Here is an 18,022-nt window from a genome sequence, read left to right as displayed (position 1 = left end):
TGGCATAAGACCTTCCCTTCCCTCCTTAACTCTCTGGTAACTTTCTGTGACTATTGGAAGATATGTTCGTATAACAGGATGCTAAGTGGGAAATTTCCCATAGGTACTAAGTACTGCACATTCTAAATAAAAAGCTGCCAATAATGGACCCAGATACCCTGTTCAAGATTTACCAAGAGATAGTGAGTCCTGTCCTGCCACAGTCGGCTATCTATGCAGATAGGCAGAAGGTTGGTGCCAGGGAAGGGCAGAGAATTGTCTGAGCCACTGTGGAAAGAGCTGAGGCTGTTCCTCCCTTCCCAAGGGAAAGGAGAGAGTGCATCCCCACACACACCAAGCCTAGTGAGGAAGGGTTCCAAGAGGAATGCTCATTCAGAGAGGGGGAGCCTGCCAGAAGGGGAAACTGGCATCTCTTTCCACAGTTGAACTTCTGGCAGGCAGATGCATGTAGCAGCAACCTGAGCTGAAAAAGAGAGAACTGGAGGGAGATGTCCTGGCAGAAAGCGGGAGTAGTCACAGAGCAGCCTGTGGTAAGGATGTACATGTGTGATGCAGGCGGGCCTGCAGGCGGAGGCTAGGCTTATACCCTCTCCCGTGCGTCCCACCCAAGGGGCGGCATATGTGCTAGGAGGGCTCAGTAGGGGTTGGAGGGAGTTAAGCTAGAGCCATATTTCTCACGTCAGGTACTGTGCAGTGGGGACCTCACCCCCTACCCTAGCAGAGCCCTCCAAAAAACTCACCCGGGTTCACAGTAGAACCCGGACTGGGGCACCTGCTCACAAGAGGGCATCAGAGGCCAAGTTAGTGTTACCCTGAGAAGCAGTGACAACTATCAGAGAGAATTCAGCCAGAGCCAGGTAAGGAGGAGGCTCTCGTCCTCCTTCTGTACCCTCCTCCCCAACTAAGGGCATGAGGGAGGTAGAGCTTGGGGTAGGGGGCATCCAAGATTGACCATACCACCTACACCCCCCTACTCCTGGGGTAAGAGCAGGAGAGGACAAAATGGAGATCAAGCCTGTCTCAGCCAGCGTAGGTTTTTTAAGCCCCAAGACTGGCCCATGGTGAGGGAGGGCAAAGTTTGAATCAGATATGATATTGAAGTTTTATGTAAAATGATTTCTTATTGACTCAAGTGACCAGGATGTTATGCGGTCTACCCAGAATGTCAAGTGGCCTGGTGCTTACCAAGGAGGGGAGACTGGGCCTGGCCCATTTGGGTGTAATGATTGGAAAACAGTAACACTTTCAGGTATTTGAACCCATGTGGAGTTGAGGCTGTTCCATGGACTGCTTCCATTTATATACTTGTTTCAGGTTCAGTAAAACAAGTTCCATAGAACTGCGGAGTCCCTCTGACTTCTGATGACGTCAGTAAGGACTGGCAGTCCTTCCTAGCCATCCTGGCAGGCTGACATGTGACACTCCCCCTGTGCCACCTGAGCAAGCCACCTCACCTCTCTGAATGTCATTGTCTTCGTCTGTCAGGTGACAGGTGGTCCCTGGGTTACTTCTAGCACTGTCTGTGAACCTTGTAGAGGCTGTGATTTATGTAAAAGAATTAGCTCAGAACTGTGGGTGAAAGTGCTGAAAAGGTCAAGGGTATCCTAGAAGTATGGTTTGTGCCCGTTGAGATGGTAATCCTACTAAAGCATGGCGTTAGCATAGTTAAATCAGCTGACAGCCATGGGAGACGAGGCTTGGGGTTTAATGGGCCTAAAACTTGTTAGGGAATTAATTTTCATAAGGTAGGAAGAGGAAGAAAATAGCATGTGAAGAAAATAGCATGAAGTTTAGAGAGGGAACTGAGAATAGCAGAGCTGCTTTAAGTGGGAAGTGGTTGGAGTTGTCTTTTGGTCAGACCCTGGGGATCTTGCTTCCTTAACAGAATGCCAGTTACCTGACAGTCTGTCCCCAGCAAGCCATCCAGATGGCAGAAGGGATGGGAAGCAAAGACGTAGATGTGTGTGGAGATGCCATCGTAACTGGAGAGGGAGATGTTAAATTTCTGGTGAGTGTTTCTGGGAGGGTGAAAGTAGCGGAATCATTGACCCTGGGATAAGCTTTCTTTTCCGTAGTTCATTTCTGGTGCTGTTGTTCTTTGCTGAGTTTCTAAACCATCTAGTGGCTATGTTGTTATCTCCTTCCTGCACTCATCTTTGTGTGGCCTGTTTGTGAATTCTGGGCATGGTCACAGTGCTTGCTGAATAACTTTAGTTGCTCTGCGATTTTCTGTGATTCAGTTTCACCATGTCTTTTAGAATGATGGCATTCATGAAAAGAACTCTTTAAAAGGTCAAGCCAGGAGCCAGGTTGGTTTATTTGGTGATTTCTGCTGTAACTCCTAGGAGGGGGTGTTGGTTAGTTTGGCGTTTGGTTCTAAGCAAATATTATTGCCTTTTAATAGTTGTTAGGTATTAGATTGTTAAAGGCGTGGGGGGGAGTCCGAATTCTGGAGCTGATTCATTAGGCTGACAAATGCTGTTCCCCCAAAAATTCTGCTTGAGTAACAGAACTGAGCTTCCCGACCCCAACCCCTCCCTGTGCCAGCCTCCTTCCTGCCACCTCCGCCACCCCACACTCCGACTGCTGGGTGGCAAACTGACACTTCTCCTCTTGTTAAGCACAGTTTTGCCCTTGAGAACTCTGGTGGGAAAAATATCCTTTAGGTTTATCAAATGGAGCAATGACTAAATCAGGAAAGTCATTTTATTGTGTTGTTTGCTCTTAGTCATTTGAAGATAAGAAAATAAAAATGTTTGACCTGTGTTAAATGCTTTTTCTCATCTTTCTTGAACTTCATGAAACTGTTTATCCTCTGAAATGAATGACGTGAAGAGGGAAGGTATTTCCCATCTCTTTGGCAAATGTAAACAGCATTTTGCTTTTTCCAAGATGTGATGTATTAGTAGTTTTCCTTGATATAAAACTAATGCATAAATGGTCATTTTTTTCCAGCCAACTCAAAATGTTTTTAAGCAAAAGAATGACTTGAAAGTCAATGATTAAACCTTGAGCACCCTCAAAACATTTTTTGAGTTGTTTTTCTTTTTTTTAAGAAATGTGATTCTTTGTTTTTATTATTTTCCTCCTTCCCTTCCTTGATACTGCCTTGGTAGCTGCCATGTTTTAATTATTGACAAGATGAGATAGTTTTCTGTTTATATCAGCAGTCGTCTGTCTGTGAGATATGGACCAATCAGAACGCTGGATTTCCTTTCTCAGCCATCCATCAGGTTCATAATGTAAGGTTACAAATGGTTATTTTCTCTTCCTGAACTTGCGCTATGTAATGTGTTGCAAAGTGTTGTCAATAGCTATAAGGACTATGTCCTGGCAATGCAGAAAATTTGTGATGTCTAATGACTCCTGAGATTTCGTCTATTATACTTCATTTCCTGTGCCTTGTGACAAGTTGATGTGCAAACATTGTCCTAAAATGAGAAACATACTTGGTTTTAAAGTCTCTGGTTAAAATCTGTCCCATGTGAGTTTTGGCTTTCATCCCAGGTGTCTGTTTTAACTTGCTTTTACAGGAGAAAGGAAAAGGGTAAATAGATATATATATATATACATGTATATATCGGTGTTTTTCTTCCTCGTTCTGTACTTCCTCATGTTCATGGGCTATTCAACCCACTGTGTCTAACAATTCTCAAAGGTTCGTGCGCTTCACTTGTGAGAAATATTCAAGTATGATTTGCATGATATTCTGCATAAATTTTAAGCAAATGTGGGAGGAGTGTAGCCAGGAGAGGCACTATTACAGCTACAAAGTGGTTCTCAGCCTTTTTCCATTTGACGATACAAATCATGACCCACTTTACTCTGAGCTGCTTAATATTCAAATGTTCACCTTTTACCTTTGCATACTTTAAAAAAAAAAACATTTTTGTTTGGAAAGTAAACATTTTAATGTTTGTTTTGTTCTCATTTTGTATTTTAAAATACAATCCTATTTTCACCTCCTGTTAAATTTTTCCCTTTGGATAGCTTGCTGTCTGAGAGGTTGAGACATTTGGTTGAGAATCATTAAGCAGAGCTCTTGGGTTGGCATGAGAAAGGCCTCTTTCAGGGTGCCGCATCAGGCACACCCCTCCTCCTGTGCATGGGACTTCTGGCTCTTGGGGACCGTGGGGTCTATACGTTGCCTGGTACTGGTGCTCCGGGGACCCAGCAGTTCCTCCTGAACTTGTAAATGTTAACCAGTGCTTTTTCACATTCAGAAGTGGCCATCTCTGCTCTTTATCACCAAAGGAACAAATTCAGTCTAACCAACTGCATTTGACCAAACTAGCATTCTTTATTCTTGAAGATTTTTCAAAAGAACTACTACAGGATCCTGCTTTCATGTGTGTGTGTAATTGTTTGTAGGAGGCCCTTCCTTACGTTCACCTCCAAATACATGTATGCATATTTATAAGCATGGAGCTGTCTGTAGCATTCTTCAAAGCCTTAGAGATAATGGAATATAAATACAAGCACATACATCTTATGTATGTTTGGGTAGCCCATTTTTGATACTTGTCAGAATTATTGAAAGTGAAACCTTAAAATAACAATTGTCATTTAAAATCATTTTAGTTTTTCATTAAGTGTTCTGAAGAAGCAAAGAATAATGTTTGTTAATATTCAGATCTAAATTTACAAGCAGGTAGGTGGGAGCAATCCTCAGTACAAAAGACTTAAAAGCTTCTATTTTTAAAAAAATTCAATTAAATCCTAATTTAAAAAAATTTTTAAAAGAATAATACAAGGCTTGGAAAATACCGGACCTTTCTGTTCATGTTAGAAAGCTGAGTCATAATCATGGCTTTTAATTATTTACTGACATCCTTAAGAAACTTTTTTCTCAAGAAGAAAATAAGAATATAGACAATGTTTCCCCTTTCTATTCTCAGAGCAGATAATATATGTGATATCTTCAGTTTCTCTTTTCTTGGTAGAGAGCTATATGATATGATCTTTTAGATTTTGCCGTAGGAATCTGGTGCATATGATCTAAAACCATGCAGTTTTACCTGCTTTTGAAATAATGCAAACTTTTAAAACTGCATTTTGGAATCTGCCATTCAATAAAAATCTATCTATAGACTTTTGTGAATTTTTCATGTGTGTTTTAACTGAAGTCAGTTAGTGGTTTTATACTTTCCAGTCAGTGGTATGAGACATTTAATTAAATTACATTATATTAGGTATGGCCCAGATATAATCCTTCAAACTCAGCCAGGCTATGAATTTCTAGTTGGCAGTTGGAATACCTGTTAAACAGAATCAATTCTTTGTTTGAAACTCTAATCTCAAGTGGTGTTTTTCCTTTATATTAGAAGGCTAATTTTTATTTGAAAATTGAAGGGATAGTTAATGGTGTACATTTTCCTCTGTTTAGTTGATATATCCTAAAGAAAATACAGACATACAGACATACAAAGTAAATGAAGTTTTAAGCCATGATCAAGTTCTTGTAATATTAAGATCCTTCAATACATGAACCTAAAGGAAAGGTTTTCTCTAAGTATTTTAAGCTCTAGAGAAATAGCCTGAAGATATTTAGTAAGACTGCCTTGAATCATTTTAATTTCTCTTCTGTAATTACATAAGCATTTTAAAGAGTACTGCCAGTCAGTAATAGTGTAAAATATGACAGAATTTTACCCCAAGCTTTTCCTGTTTTATTCTGTTATTCTAATGAAATATTATTGCATCACTGTTACCCATGTTTAGGTCTGTTTTTCATTAAAGATAAGCTATGATTCAAAGTAGTATTTGTGGCAAAAGAGTTTTTAGGTCTGTTTGATTTTTATTTAATATTTAATGAGCACTTTTTAAACTGGGAAATTATTCATTTTTAAAATTTACGTGACGAAATACAGGTATTATCTGTTATGAATGTCCTATTTAACAAGACCTACTACTGGGCTTCACCGTTTGAAATTATTTTATATATGAGGCAAAAGCCCTTATTTGCTCTTTGGTGTCTTCTGCGACTCCATATAGTCACTCCTTTACCTGGCTCCTCCACAGCGCATTCCTGCTGTCATTCGGCCTCCAGGAGGGCTGAGACCTAAGGCACCCTTGTTCTCGGAACTCTTTTTTTTTTTTTCTATTGTCAGCTGACCGGGTGAAGCTGACTCCTGGCCACGGCCGTATTTGCCCTTTACAATATAGCATAAGGCCAAATCCATCCATTCCCATTAAATTAATTCCAAAGAGAAAAACCAACACCTACAAGCTGAGTCTCCTAGATATTCTTAGATCTAAGGTTGAAAAAATGAGATGATGAATTTCCAGGAAGGAAAATAAAATTATTTTCCTATCAATTCAATCTTAAGAACGCTTTTTCCTGTATTTGAAAATGAATTTCTGGAAATAGCAACAAGTATGACAAAACTCAGTTTCTATTTCCAGAAAGGTAGATTCAGTCCCTGTAGGGAGTTAAAAAATATTTGGACTGGAGAAATGTTTCAAGGCCACAAAGAAAATAAAATAAGGATTGTATCTCTCTTCACTGTAATTATCTCCCTCCATAACATGTAAGGGAGGCCCTGTCACATCACGGTGGATTCAAAGCAGGTGGTTTGTGGTTCCTGGACAAAGTGGAGTCATAGGAGAGCAGATGATGGCACTGCCTAAACAGAGTTAAATGGATGCGCCACGAACTTCTTCATGTGGTTATCAAATCAGAGGTTGGGATGATTTCCAGACTGAGGTGATATGTGCTGGGGCTTGTCATTCCCAAAATGGCTGCTGAGGCTCATGTGGATGATGTAAATATTTGGATCAGCATTTGGCTGTAGTTCTGCTTTAAGTGTATGAAACTCACATTGAAGTTTAATTATAAAAGTGCCTGAGTTAATTCAACAATTAGAGAATGAGTTTGCATATGATTTGCATGCTTAGTGTACTAACCCCTGAAATGTCCCCATAACCCCAGCTTCATCCCACCCATCCCCACCCCCAGCCCTATTCCCAACCCTTGCCCCACAACCCATGGTACCCAGCTCATGCCATGTCTGTTCAGGCCTTTTTGAAAACTGCCTCTTGAGCTTGGCCAGTGTATACCTCAGCTAAACTATGACAGGGCTAACATGAAGATCTGATGCTTGGTTTGAGTTGTCACGTGAGCAGACACTGGATCGAAGGATCTTTTGATGTCAACCAGCTCCTCCTTTTGTATCATTCCACGGAGTTGTGTGCAAACTTCTGTTGTTCTGTTAACGGTGTTCCCTGTGACGTAAATGTACAACACCTGTTTGCTATGTTGTTATTGCTTTACGGAGGGAGGTGGGAGAATGGGGGAGAAGGTTAATGGAGGAGATGTAGGATGATTTTCTAGATTTTGGAAGAGCTTTTAATTAAGAACTCACGGCTGCATGATTCCAGAGTTTTAACTATTATCATTTAAAGGTTATTACACTCAGCTTTAAAATAATACTGAAATCTGCATATCCTACATTTTGAATTTCACGCTAGTTTTTTTTTTTTTTAAGAGCAAATCACAGCCAGTTGAAATAAAGACTGGAGAGATAGTAAAGATCCAGGCTTTTGAGAGAAGGAAAAGAAAAAATCAAAATAGGATTTCAGAGGAAAACTTAATCCTAAAATTAATTGCAGGCAGTTATTGCTTTTACACAATAAAAAGTCATATAAAGAGAAAACTCAAGAATGAGTCAGGGATGAGTCACAAAACATAGCATTTTTGTCTAAAAATGCTAAAGTAAATATTCCAGGTAAACTCTTAATGTCAACAGACCGAAGATAGGAGAACCAAGCCATATGCAAGTAAAGCAGAAACTAGGAAAAGTAACGTGAGAGTAGCTCAGAATAGAGTGTGAGAGAAGAGCTACAGGCGTTCTGACTGGTCACACACCTCCAGTGAGAAGCAAGGAAATAGCATGATGCTAACTTTGTTCTTCCTGTGATTGGGAGTGATCCATCTCAGGGAGAAAAGCTTCAAGCTCTCTGCCTCTATGAAAAAGCCTGTGCATTCCTGAGGGGCTCTAGAATTTTCTCTTTTTTTAAAAAAAGCAAGTTAGAAATGTCCAGAAGGAAAAGCCTATGCCTAACACTTTCCAGCATTGTCAGCCACCTCATATTTCACCTGATGTAAATCCAAACCACACAGAGAAAATTGGAATGCTCCTCCTCTTCCCCTCACACACATCCTAGCTATTCCTGGAGAATTGTGGTTCTTAACCTTTTAGGGTTTCTAAATCCTTTCAAGGAATTTAATGAAAGCTATGGACTTTCTTTTTCCCCCAAAACATATACCTACATCCAAAATTTTGCATTCGCATCCTAGACTCCTTGAAAATTCTCCTTAAGAAATCCTATAATGTCAATCCATTTGCTAGTCCTTCTGTGGAACTTGATCTCTAGCCAAGGTTGTTTGGTTTTAGAGACCTTTTTATACTCTTCCAACTCCTGAGAAATGTAATTGCTAGTAAATCTGTAAGACCAACAAATCCAGGTTAGAAGAGAATGGCTTTAGAAATCTGCCTATTGTCTAGTTTTAGTTACATCCATTTGAGAACAAAGAACTGAATTTCAAAATATCAGAATCTTTACCACAAAAAAGAGTGAGAAATTGCCCATGTGTTACTGCTAAATCAGCCCAGAGCCCAGAAAAGACCTGCCAACATGGGCCCTTGACTTTCTAGATGCTCACACTAAATTGGTACAGTAATAAAACAGATCAAGGCTAACCTCATGGAAAATAATAAAATGATGGGATGTCCATCTGTCTTAGGTCTGTCTGAGTGGGCATATGTATTATATGACATACCCTCATATGTGAATGTGCTTGTATCTGTGAATCAGGATCCTCAAGCACATGCATATGCACATATGACCAAACTTGGTATTTAAATGTTTAATCTTCATTTGCATGTTAGGTTTTCTGAGGAAGGTAGCTGAATACATCCAAGACAATCACAGTGGCATTATATCAATACAAGTGAATTCAGATGAGGGAAACTTGTTGTCATCTATTAGTAAATTTTTCTTCTAAAATTTGTTTAGTATCACACAATACTTTTCTCCAGAGATATAAATTTATTCAAAGTACGTGATACATGTCATATTTGGGAACTGAAATTTATGGAACTGTATATTCTGAACATAGAAGCAATTCAAACTAAAAATTTCAAATAGTCAAGTTAAAAACAGAAAAGTCTTTCAAAGATTTATGTTCTTTTCTGGTGTAAGAGAAAATTATGAATTAGTAAATCACTTATGAATATCTTCATGTTTTATTTTAAAATTACTTAGCTTAGAATGTCATTCTAAAAGTAGAATAATTGAACTTCTTTCACTTCATAAAAGTTAACTCAGCTTTGAGGAATATAAAACCGTAATAAACAGTAAAAGTATTTATATACATATAATACACCCAAATGCATTTACACATTTAGAGCACACATGTGTAAGTGGAACTCAGGCTAGCTATAGGAAATGATCTTTGCCTACTGCTCATATTACCTCTAGAATAAATGTGATTTTCAGACAGGAGACTGGGGAGAACCTTCCATTACCTTGCGACCTCCAAATGAAGCCACAGCCTCAACACCCGTGCAATACTGGCAGCACCACCCGGAAAAGCTCATCTTCCAGTCGTGTGATTACAAAGCTTTTGTAAGTTACCCTGAATTCAGTATTTGGGTACTAGTGGGCATAGAGGGTATATATTTCCGGCTTGTTTACTTTTATATTGAAAATACATCAAAATGTCCATCACTGAAATTCCTAGAATGTTCTCCCCTTCTTTTTTTCTTAAAGTAACCTTCTATCCACAGAGAACATCCAAATAAATAGAGCTTTACAAAAACCCTTTTAATTCTGTAAGCTTGTCTGTTTTGTCTTCTTATATAATTGTGTATCTTAAATGAAATGTGATAAAGTGCAATCTTAAAATGGAAATGAGTATAAAGATAGCGTATATAGACATCTCCACTCATCCGTGATCTCAGAACATTGGGTCTACCACTTTATATAAATACCAGATTCTTTCATTATCATCATTAGGAGTATATTTCTGGGTATTTTTTTTAATAGGAGAGGGAATCAGGCTTGGCTGAGAATTGTGATATGAACAGGTAAATGTTCAAAAGATACCATAGTTGTAGGGACAGTGGTGGTGGTTATGACTACAGCAGGGAAAGTGGCCGAACCCTCGGCAGTGCATCGAAAGAAACGTTTCCATTAGGACAAACTTTCCTGATAACTTAAAAGGTAAGGATTTCGCCAAGATCATTTTCCTTAATTTGATTAAGATGTGGGCATTCTGGTTATCTCATAGCAATTTAGGCTTTTTTTCATTTTATGCCATCTTCACCTCTTTTACTGCTTACTTATCTTGAAGCTTTGGATTTATTTCAATAGTAATATCCCAAAAACCGTGTTTGATTGATGCCCCCTTCCTCTTCCAAAGCTCAGACCCCAAATCCCTGAGCCTTTCCAAACGTACTTTTCCTCGAGGCCCTTGACCACTCCCTCTGCTGTAGTGCCCTGGCACGTCCTCTTCAAGTCGGCACTTCTGGGTCTACAGGACTCATTCCCAGCCCCATTTTGGCAGAGTGCCAGGGTCTCCTCAGTCACGTCAGGAAAATAATTATTTTAATTCACTTTTTCAAAGAAGACGTATGGAGCTCTTTTTTTCGGGGGGGGGGGGTGGGTAAAATTAGAGATGGAAAATGACAAAAGAAAGGAGCCCTATTGAAGCTTCAAGAAGTTGAGGAGAAGTCAATTGACAGAAAGACAAAATAGACATTTTGCTAAAAACAATTTGCCCCCAGCCAGAACTTGGAGCGTGAGTGGCATATTGTACCAAGGCAGTATTGGATCCAATCATCTATCAGCAAAGTGTTGGGCAATTCCTGGGAGGAGACTCTCTCATCCTTCTCCTACCCCGTTCAGCATCAGTTTGCACCAGACCTCAGCTGTCTCCTCTGTGGAACCACTGAGAATGGCATTCGCCCTCCACGCACGCTCCCATCCCATTCTCAGGTGGATCAACCACAGGGCGCACAGCTGTGAATGAAAAAGGTCCCAAACTGCATCTCCGCCTTAGAAGGGCCTAAAGTTAATTACCTATGCAGCCAACTAAGCCCAAATGGGGGGCATGTTGCTCAGCCTCTCAGCTGTCTCATACAACCCTGTAATTACATAGATAGTAGTGTGATTTATTTTTGCAGACATTGCTGCCTCAAAAAAAAGGCAAAACATTTTTAGATGCCCCCATTTTGCAGTTAAATATGATTTGAAAGATGGCATCTTTAGAAAATGCTGCAGTTTTATTATAAAGAGCAATTTCCAGCTTTCAGAACTGTGGTTAATTCTGCTGCTTTCTCTCCATAAATGCATTTATTTGTTAGGATTAGTTACTGCTAGTTTTTAAAAGTTGTGCGATAACTTATAGCCAGGAAACCTAGCCAGTAGTACTTCCACAATTTGCTTTTAAATCGCTACTCATATTTATACTCTGTTTTTCATATATCATTGAATTTTTTTGTATTTTAGTATTTAGGTTCTATGCTGATAAAAGAGCTCAGGGGGACAGAATCAACCCAAGATGCTTGTGCAAAAATGCGGGTAAGTTTGCCAAGTGATTTTATTTCTAGTGCTGAAATACTAAATACCGGGTATGGATACAAATTGCCGCTTTTCAAATTACTATTTTCTTCATCTGTTGGTCTGCTGAATCACATTGGTGTTACATAAAAAGGTGTTTGAGCTTTGTTCATGTTTATACATGAGCTTCTCTCACTGTAGTTTGAGTCGATGTCTATGTATTTATATATTTATACCTTTTTGCGTTTACTCTTATTTTTAAAGATTTACAGTTAATTGTATATACATTGATTATTCTCCATATAATAAGAAAAATTAATCCTTAGTTTATTACAAGAGAATGTTTTAGGCACCCATTTGACAGTCTGAGAATATTTACTGGGAAAAAACCAGCCAATTAATTAAAAATTATCAAATGCAGAAGTATTGAGAGCCTGTTATATAAAACAAATATTCTTTATGAGGCTTCTTAATTATTCATTTTTTTAGTGTGAGAAAAACATTCAACTCTGAGTTGAATCCTTTAGGACAGTAAATGTTGGCAAAAGTGGCATTTCCAAATGCCTGTGTTTTTGGGGGGCCTATATTAATCAAACCAAGTCTCATTCATACTGCAGACCCACTTTAGCTTTTTCTTTCCTGTATTTCTTATTCTTGCTTTCTCTTTCTATTTTTCTTTCTGTTCTTCTCTTATTCTTTGCAATATCTGACAGTACAAATTAAGAATATTGGACTTATCCCATAGAGCAACTAACTAGAGTCAAATTTAAGATCATTAGCCAGTGAACCCTAACTTTTATTTGAGGCCAACGTATGCCTTGTCGTTTATTCTATATGAGCAGCTTTTAGTGGGAAGTATTTAAAAACATAGAATTGAACTAAAACAGTGGTGGAGGTACACATGTAATATCCATTGCTCATGGAAAGCTAAATGTGCTTGAATCTTCATGAAATTGAGACCTCAATATGTGGTCGCCCATTTAATATTTTTATCAATTCTGTAGCAGAGAGACTGAAACAGTTCTCCTCCTGTCTGATGTAGAGTTGTACTTAAATTGTCAGACAAATGAATCTTTATCCCGGGGATCGTGTTTAGATGAAAAAGCTCTGATATGTGTCAGGAACTCTTAAGTTCTAGTTCTGTTGCTGCTTATTTGCCTTACCTGTCACTTTGTAGCCATAAGAATAATAACTGCTAACATTTACTCAGTCGTTACAATGTGCCAGTCTTCTGTGCTAAGTACCTTGCATGTTTATCTCATTTAATCTTATACTAATCTATGAGATTACTACAATTATTATCCTCGTGTTGCAGATGAAGAAACTGAGGTTTAGCGAGGTTAAGGAACTTTCCTAAGGCCACACAGTGAATAACTTGCCCATCTGGGACTGAAACTCAGGTCTGTCTGACTCCAGAGCCCAAACATTTAACTACTACGTTCCTCTGCTTCTCTGGGACTCTTTTTCTTGTTTAGAGAAGGAGAACACTGGACTAGATGCCCTTTAGCGTTCTTCCTGATTTTGTAATCCTGGGGATCTTGTAGTCTAAATATATATCTGATCTAAATTATGTCACCAATGAATGATAAGAAAATGGGAAAGTTTTTCAATCATCAAGGCTCATAATAATTTTAGAGCTATTCATGAACAAGTCTAAGAAATTAATTTGGCATCTCTGATTTAATACGATTAACTCAATTATCTGAGTCCAGCTACTTCAATGCTATAATCAGCAAAAATAGTGCATAGAGTACATAGCACCATTTAAAATACACCAGATCTGTGATTTGAATTTGAGTCAATTTCTTGAAATTAAGTGGATCTGAAATTCCATTCTGATAGCAATAGCAAAGCTATTTTAATAGTCTCAGTAGAGAATAATTTAAATACTTGTCTGTTACTTAAAATGAAACAGAGAAGGCCATCTGTTTAGAAGCCATTCTTCTCCTCTTTGGGGCGTTTTTCTGGTTTGCTGCCGTTGATGTTTATTTTGGGTAGTTTACATGAGAATGGGAACTTTATTACTTCTTCCAGTATGACGAACCTTTATTTCCCATCTTGGTTAAATAAATATCAGTCTTTGATACAGTAGCTAAAGTCACACTCACTGCATTCACCAGAGCCCTTCAAAACCAGAAGTGAAGGTTGGATCTGTTACCTGGGACTATTGTGTTGTGAATTAGAACTCTCACCAACTAAAAATGGTGTGGATCTCAGCTTACAGTTGATTTTCAGTTTAAACCTGAAGTTTGCTGTTTTCTCTGTTTTCAACATGGTGGCATTTCAACCAAATATCCCAGTATAGTCAAGTCTCCCCAGGGGAAACACTTTAAGACACAGGTGATTTTAAAAGTTAAGTAATATTATTTGGCCAAAGTATTATAGATTAGAACTTTATCTGGTTTTCTCTTTTAATTGAAATAAAGAGAAATTTTCACTTCAACAGTATGTATTTTAGCTGAATTAAAATTTCTTTCCCAATAAGAAGTAAATCAGTGTGGTTTTTTATTCTGAGAAATACTTCCTTAAATGTACTTTGTTAACAAGGATGACCATGATTTGGTTTCTGCTGTCACTGAGTTTACAATCCAGTGGAAGAGACCAACATGTAAACGTTTAATTATCCCAGAGTAGCAGAAGTATCACCATGGAGGTATCTTCACATAGTCATCAACCTTAAGAATCATCATAGATGATCCTGAAAATGACATAGTCATGGTCTCCTAAAATCGGTTCGTTAGAACTAATAAAAGTTAACTCTTGACAGCTATGTGCCAGGCCCTGTGCAAGTGAGTTATGTGCCTTAATTCATTTAATTATGAGCTAAGTATTGCTATTGTCCCTGCTTTACGTATGAGAAAACAACAGCCAAGGAAGGTTAAGTAACTTGGCCAAGGTCACCCAGCCAGCAGGTGGTGGAACCAGGATTTGAACCCAAGCACTCTAAATGCACCACCCACACTCCAAACCCCGGGCTGTCCCACCTCTCTAATGAGCCAGTGGAATGTTTATTGTCCTGAGTTTTGAAATAGCTGAAAAGGTGGATCATTTGTGTTGATAAAGAAATTGTGTTAGGAACACTTGAAGAGTCTGTAAGATGAGCACTGGTTAAATTGAACCATTTAGGTACAGGCATATGTAGTAATTTGGGGTACATTCCAATGTGTTAACGTAAATAAAAATTTCAGGAGACTTTTTATTGCATCCTTAGTGACTGTAAAATGGTTTTTTTCCACAACACTTACTTTAACACATTCACTTTGCCCCAGCGGAAACCAAACACAGTTTTCCCTTCTCAGGAACATTTGGAGTGTTTGATAGTCACAATTGGTTAATTTCTAAGTTTATCTAAACCTGTTTATTCATCTCTAAGGTCCCCTCGAGTTCTGAGATAAAGATAATTATACACTAATATCCTGGTGTTTTATTATACACATATTATTTCAATTAAAAATATGCCATAATAAACTAATGTGTGACATGGTAGTAATTCACACCATTCTACAATATGGTTTCACCTCTCTCTTTGTTCAGGTTAACCAGTCTTTTTCCTCTTCAAACTGTCTTAAGATTTTTTTTAATAGACTTTATATTTTACAGTAGGTTTTAGAGTAACAGAAAGATTGAGCGTAAAGCACAGAAAGTTCATATATATATAACAATATGTATATATACACATACGCACACACACAAACATACTCCCTCCACCACCACCACCCTCACACTTTCTTTTATTATTAACATCTTGCATTAGTGTGGTACATTTGTCACAATTATGAACTAATATTGATATATTATTATTAGCTAAAGTCTGTGGTTTACATTAGAGTTCATTCTTTGTATACAGTGTTTGAGGTTTTAGCTAATGCGTAATATCATGTATCCACCATTACGGTATCATACAGAATAGTTTCATGCCCTACAAATCCCCTGTGCTCCACTGATTCATCTCCCCCTCCCCACACCCCCTCACCCCTGGCAACCACTCACCTTTTTACTGTCTCTATAGTTTTCCCTTTCCAGAATGTCATATAATTGGAATCATACAGTACGTACCCTTTTCAGACTGGCTTCTTTCACTTAGCAATATGCATTTAAGGTTTCTCCATGTCTTTCGTGGCTTAATAGCTCACTTCTTTTTATCACTGAATATTCCATATCACTGAATATACCACAATTGTCAGTATTGTTCACAAGTGTTTGTGCTCAAGGAAATTTCTCTTAAACCACAGTTTGTTTATCCATTCACTTACTGAAGGCCATCTTGGTTGCTTCCAAGTTTTGGCAATTATGAATAGAGCTGCTATAAACACTTGTATGCAAGTTTTTGTCTTAAGATTTTTTTCCTGGATCCAAATGCTAAATAATGTCCCTATTAAAATTATCTTCTGAATTATATTTACTGAGGAAGGATCAATAGGAACTTGGATTAAACCCTGATCATTTTTTAATGAAACTTGTAATTTTTGCCTTATCTTTTAGAGTTTTCTTTAATAAAAGCCTAAGAGATTAGCTATGCCTTGATATTGAACACACTTTTAGGAAGAATGGTTTCTGTGAATTATTTTGCTCCTTAGTAGTACACTCGGCTGCTTATTTCCTTTACCGTGACAGCTTTACAGATATTTCTATTTAAAATTAAAATCTAACACATATTAGTAATGTGTGAGAAGTTGTGAAAGATATCCATTTAATCTGAATATATTCATTTACTGCTGTCTTGTATGTTACTGGTTGGGTTTTCCAGTTAAATCTGCTTGGAGACAGTCTTCATTTCTCAAAGAATTCCTGAGGGGAAGTATTGCTCTGGGATCTGAAAATGATGCCCCCCAATGTGTTCTGCATAGAACACAACACCTCCCCTCTGTCACACCTCACATCATGTTGTATCAACATCTAGTTATTCATGCCTGGCGCCCTTAGAAGGCAGGAGCCATGCATATGGTACCCAGGGCCTGCTGTATAGTAGCTACCTTATAAGGTGGTTGTGATGGTTCAGTAGTAATGGCTGTTAAAGGTCAAGTTCAGCAAAATCTAAAAACACGTTGACCTCTTCCTGCAAATGTGTGAAAAACAAGTAAATGTGTGGACAGATCTGCTTTGGGTTATTTCATTTGTTTTCCCCCAACTATAATGCCAATGTCGCAGTCATTACCCTGGTTTTCTATGTATACAACATGTAAGAGAGTATTCACAAACTTAGGAATCTTACACTTTTAGTTCCAGTTTTTAAAGGCCATCGCCAAAAGGGAGAGAAAATGAAGGGAAACGATAGACAAGATGGTATGTGTAATTTTGCGGTTTTGTATTTTGGGGAGGTAATTTGTTCCTAGATTGATTGAGAATTGCCTCTTTTAAATAACATGTCCACGGGACTGGACTTTACAAAGCAATAAACAGGTTGTTTTGGCCTCTCAGTGTTCTCTTTGGTAGGAGCAGTCAAAGATCTAAGATGTACAATGTTTGGTGAAGTGAGGGATTTGCTCTGGCCAGATAAGGTTCTCCTCTTCCATTTTGCCTCCCTTACGGATACCTCAGCCCCCAGCCCTGAATTTTGCCCCAGGGTATAATTATCACTAATATACAGTACTCTCTATCACTTCCCTAATTAAATATACCTTTAGAAAACTGCTACTGTAAGGGATAAGCCATGATGTTCAATTAATACTCTCTGAAATCTGATTTTCTCTAATACCACAATTGTCAGTATTGTTCACAAGTGTTTGTGCTCAAGGAAATTTCTCTTAAAAAAAGAAAAAGAGGGGCTGGCCCCGTGGCCAAGTGATTAAGTTCGCACACTCCACTGCACGTGGCCCAGTGTTTCATCAGTTCGAATCCTGGGCACGGACATGACACTGCTCATCAAACCACGCTGAGGCAGTGTCCCACATCCCACAACTAGAAGGACCCACAACGAAGAATATACTACTATGTACCGGGGGGCTTTGGGGAGAAAAAGGAAAAAAATAAAATCTTAAAGAAAAAAAAGATTATTTAAAAAAATAATAATAATAAATAATTTTAAAAAAAGAAAAAGAAATATCTGTTTTCAACTACAATAAGGTAGAAATCTACCTTCCTGGTATTTTTTAAAAATATTTTAAAATTATTTTTAAGTCAAGAATAAGTCAATCTTCCAGTGTATTTAGGTTTTGGAACCTTTATTGCCCAAGGGTCTTAGGTAGTTTCACCATAGTTGAGACTTCCTGTTGAGTCTGTTCCTCTTAACTTGTATGATTTTTAAACTTTCAAACTGGAAGCAATTCTAAAGTTGAATTTTCAAATATATACATTTCCAGATAATTGTGTCTTGGTTGAAGTGTGAGGACTGTTTCTTTTCTATGCTTGAAAGGAACCAAATTAATGGTAGACAACGGATATTGGAAAGCTTGAAAAAAGTTAGATTTTAGAATTAGATAGAAATGTTAAATTAAAAGCCTCTTTCCTCTTTCCTTAG

At 38.1% G+C, this 18,022-nt stretch overlaps 1 protein-coding gene across 22 annotated transcripts in view; it reads left to right on the top strand.

The window, feature by feature from the left end:
- Positions 1 to 18,022, top strand: part of ANKS1B (ankyrin repeat and sterile alpha motif domain containing 1B) — a 1,016,307-nt gene that overhangs the window by 959,199 nt on the left and 39,086 nt on the right. For 11 of the 22 annotated variants that reach the window (XM_044745210.2, XM_070507125.1, XM_070507124.1 and 8 more), the window contains 3 exons: positions 3,168 to 3,242; positions 9,502 to 9,630; positions 11,515 to 11,586. In XM_044745210.2, the coding sequence (XP_044601145.1) occupies positions 3,168 to 3,242; positions 9,502 to 9,630; positions 11,515 to 11,586 (276 nt within the window). Of the gene's footprint in view, positions 1 to 1,849; positions 2,009 to 3,167; positions 3,243 to 9,501; positions 9,631 to 11,514; positions 11,587 to 18,022 lie in introns of those variants that run through there. The other 11 variants (XM_044745264.2, XM_044745274.2, XM_014835057.3 and 8 more) reach the window with 3 other exon arrangements.

This window comes from Equus asinus, chromosome 4 (assembly GCF_041296235.1).
Source record: "Equus asinus isolate D_3611 breed Donkey chromosome 4, EquAss-T2T_v2, whole genome shotgun sequence".
Classification (NCBI taxonomy): Eukaryota; Metazoa; Chordata; class Mammalia; order Perissodactyla; family Equidae; genus Equus; species Equus asinus.
The sequence above is the reverse complement of the archived record's forward strand: the minus strand, read 5'-3'. Positions and strand labels throughout refer to the sequence as shown.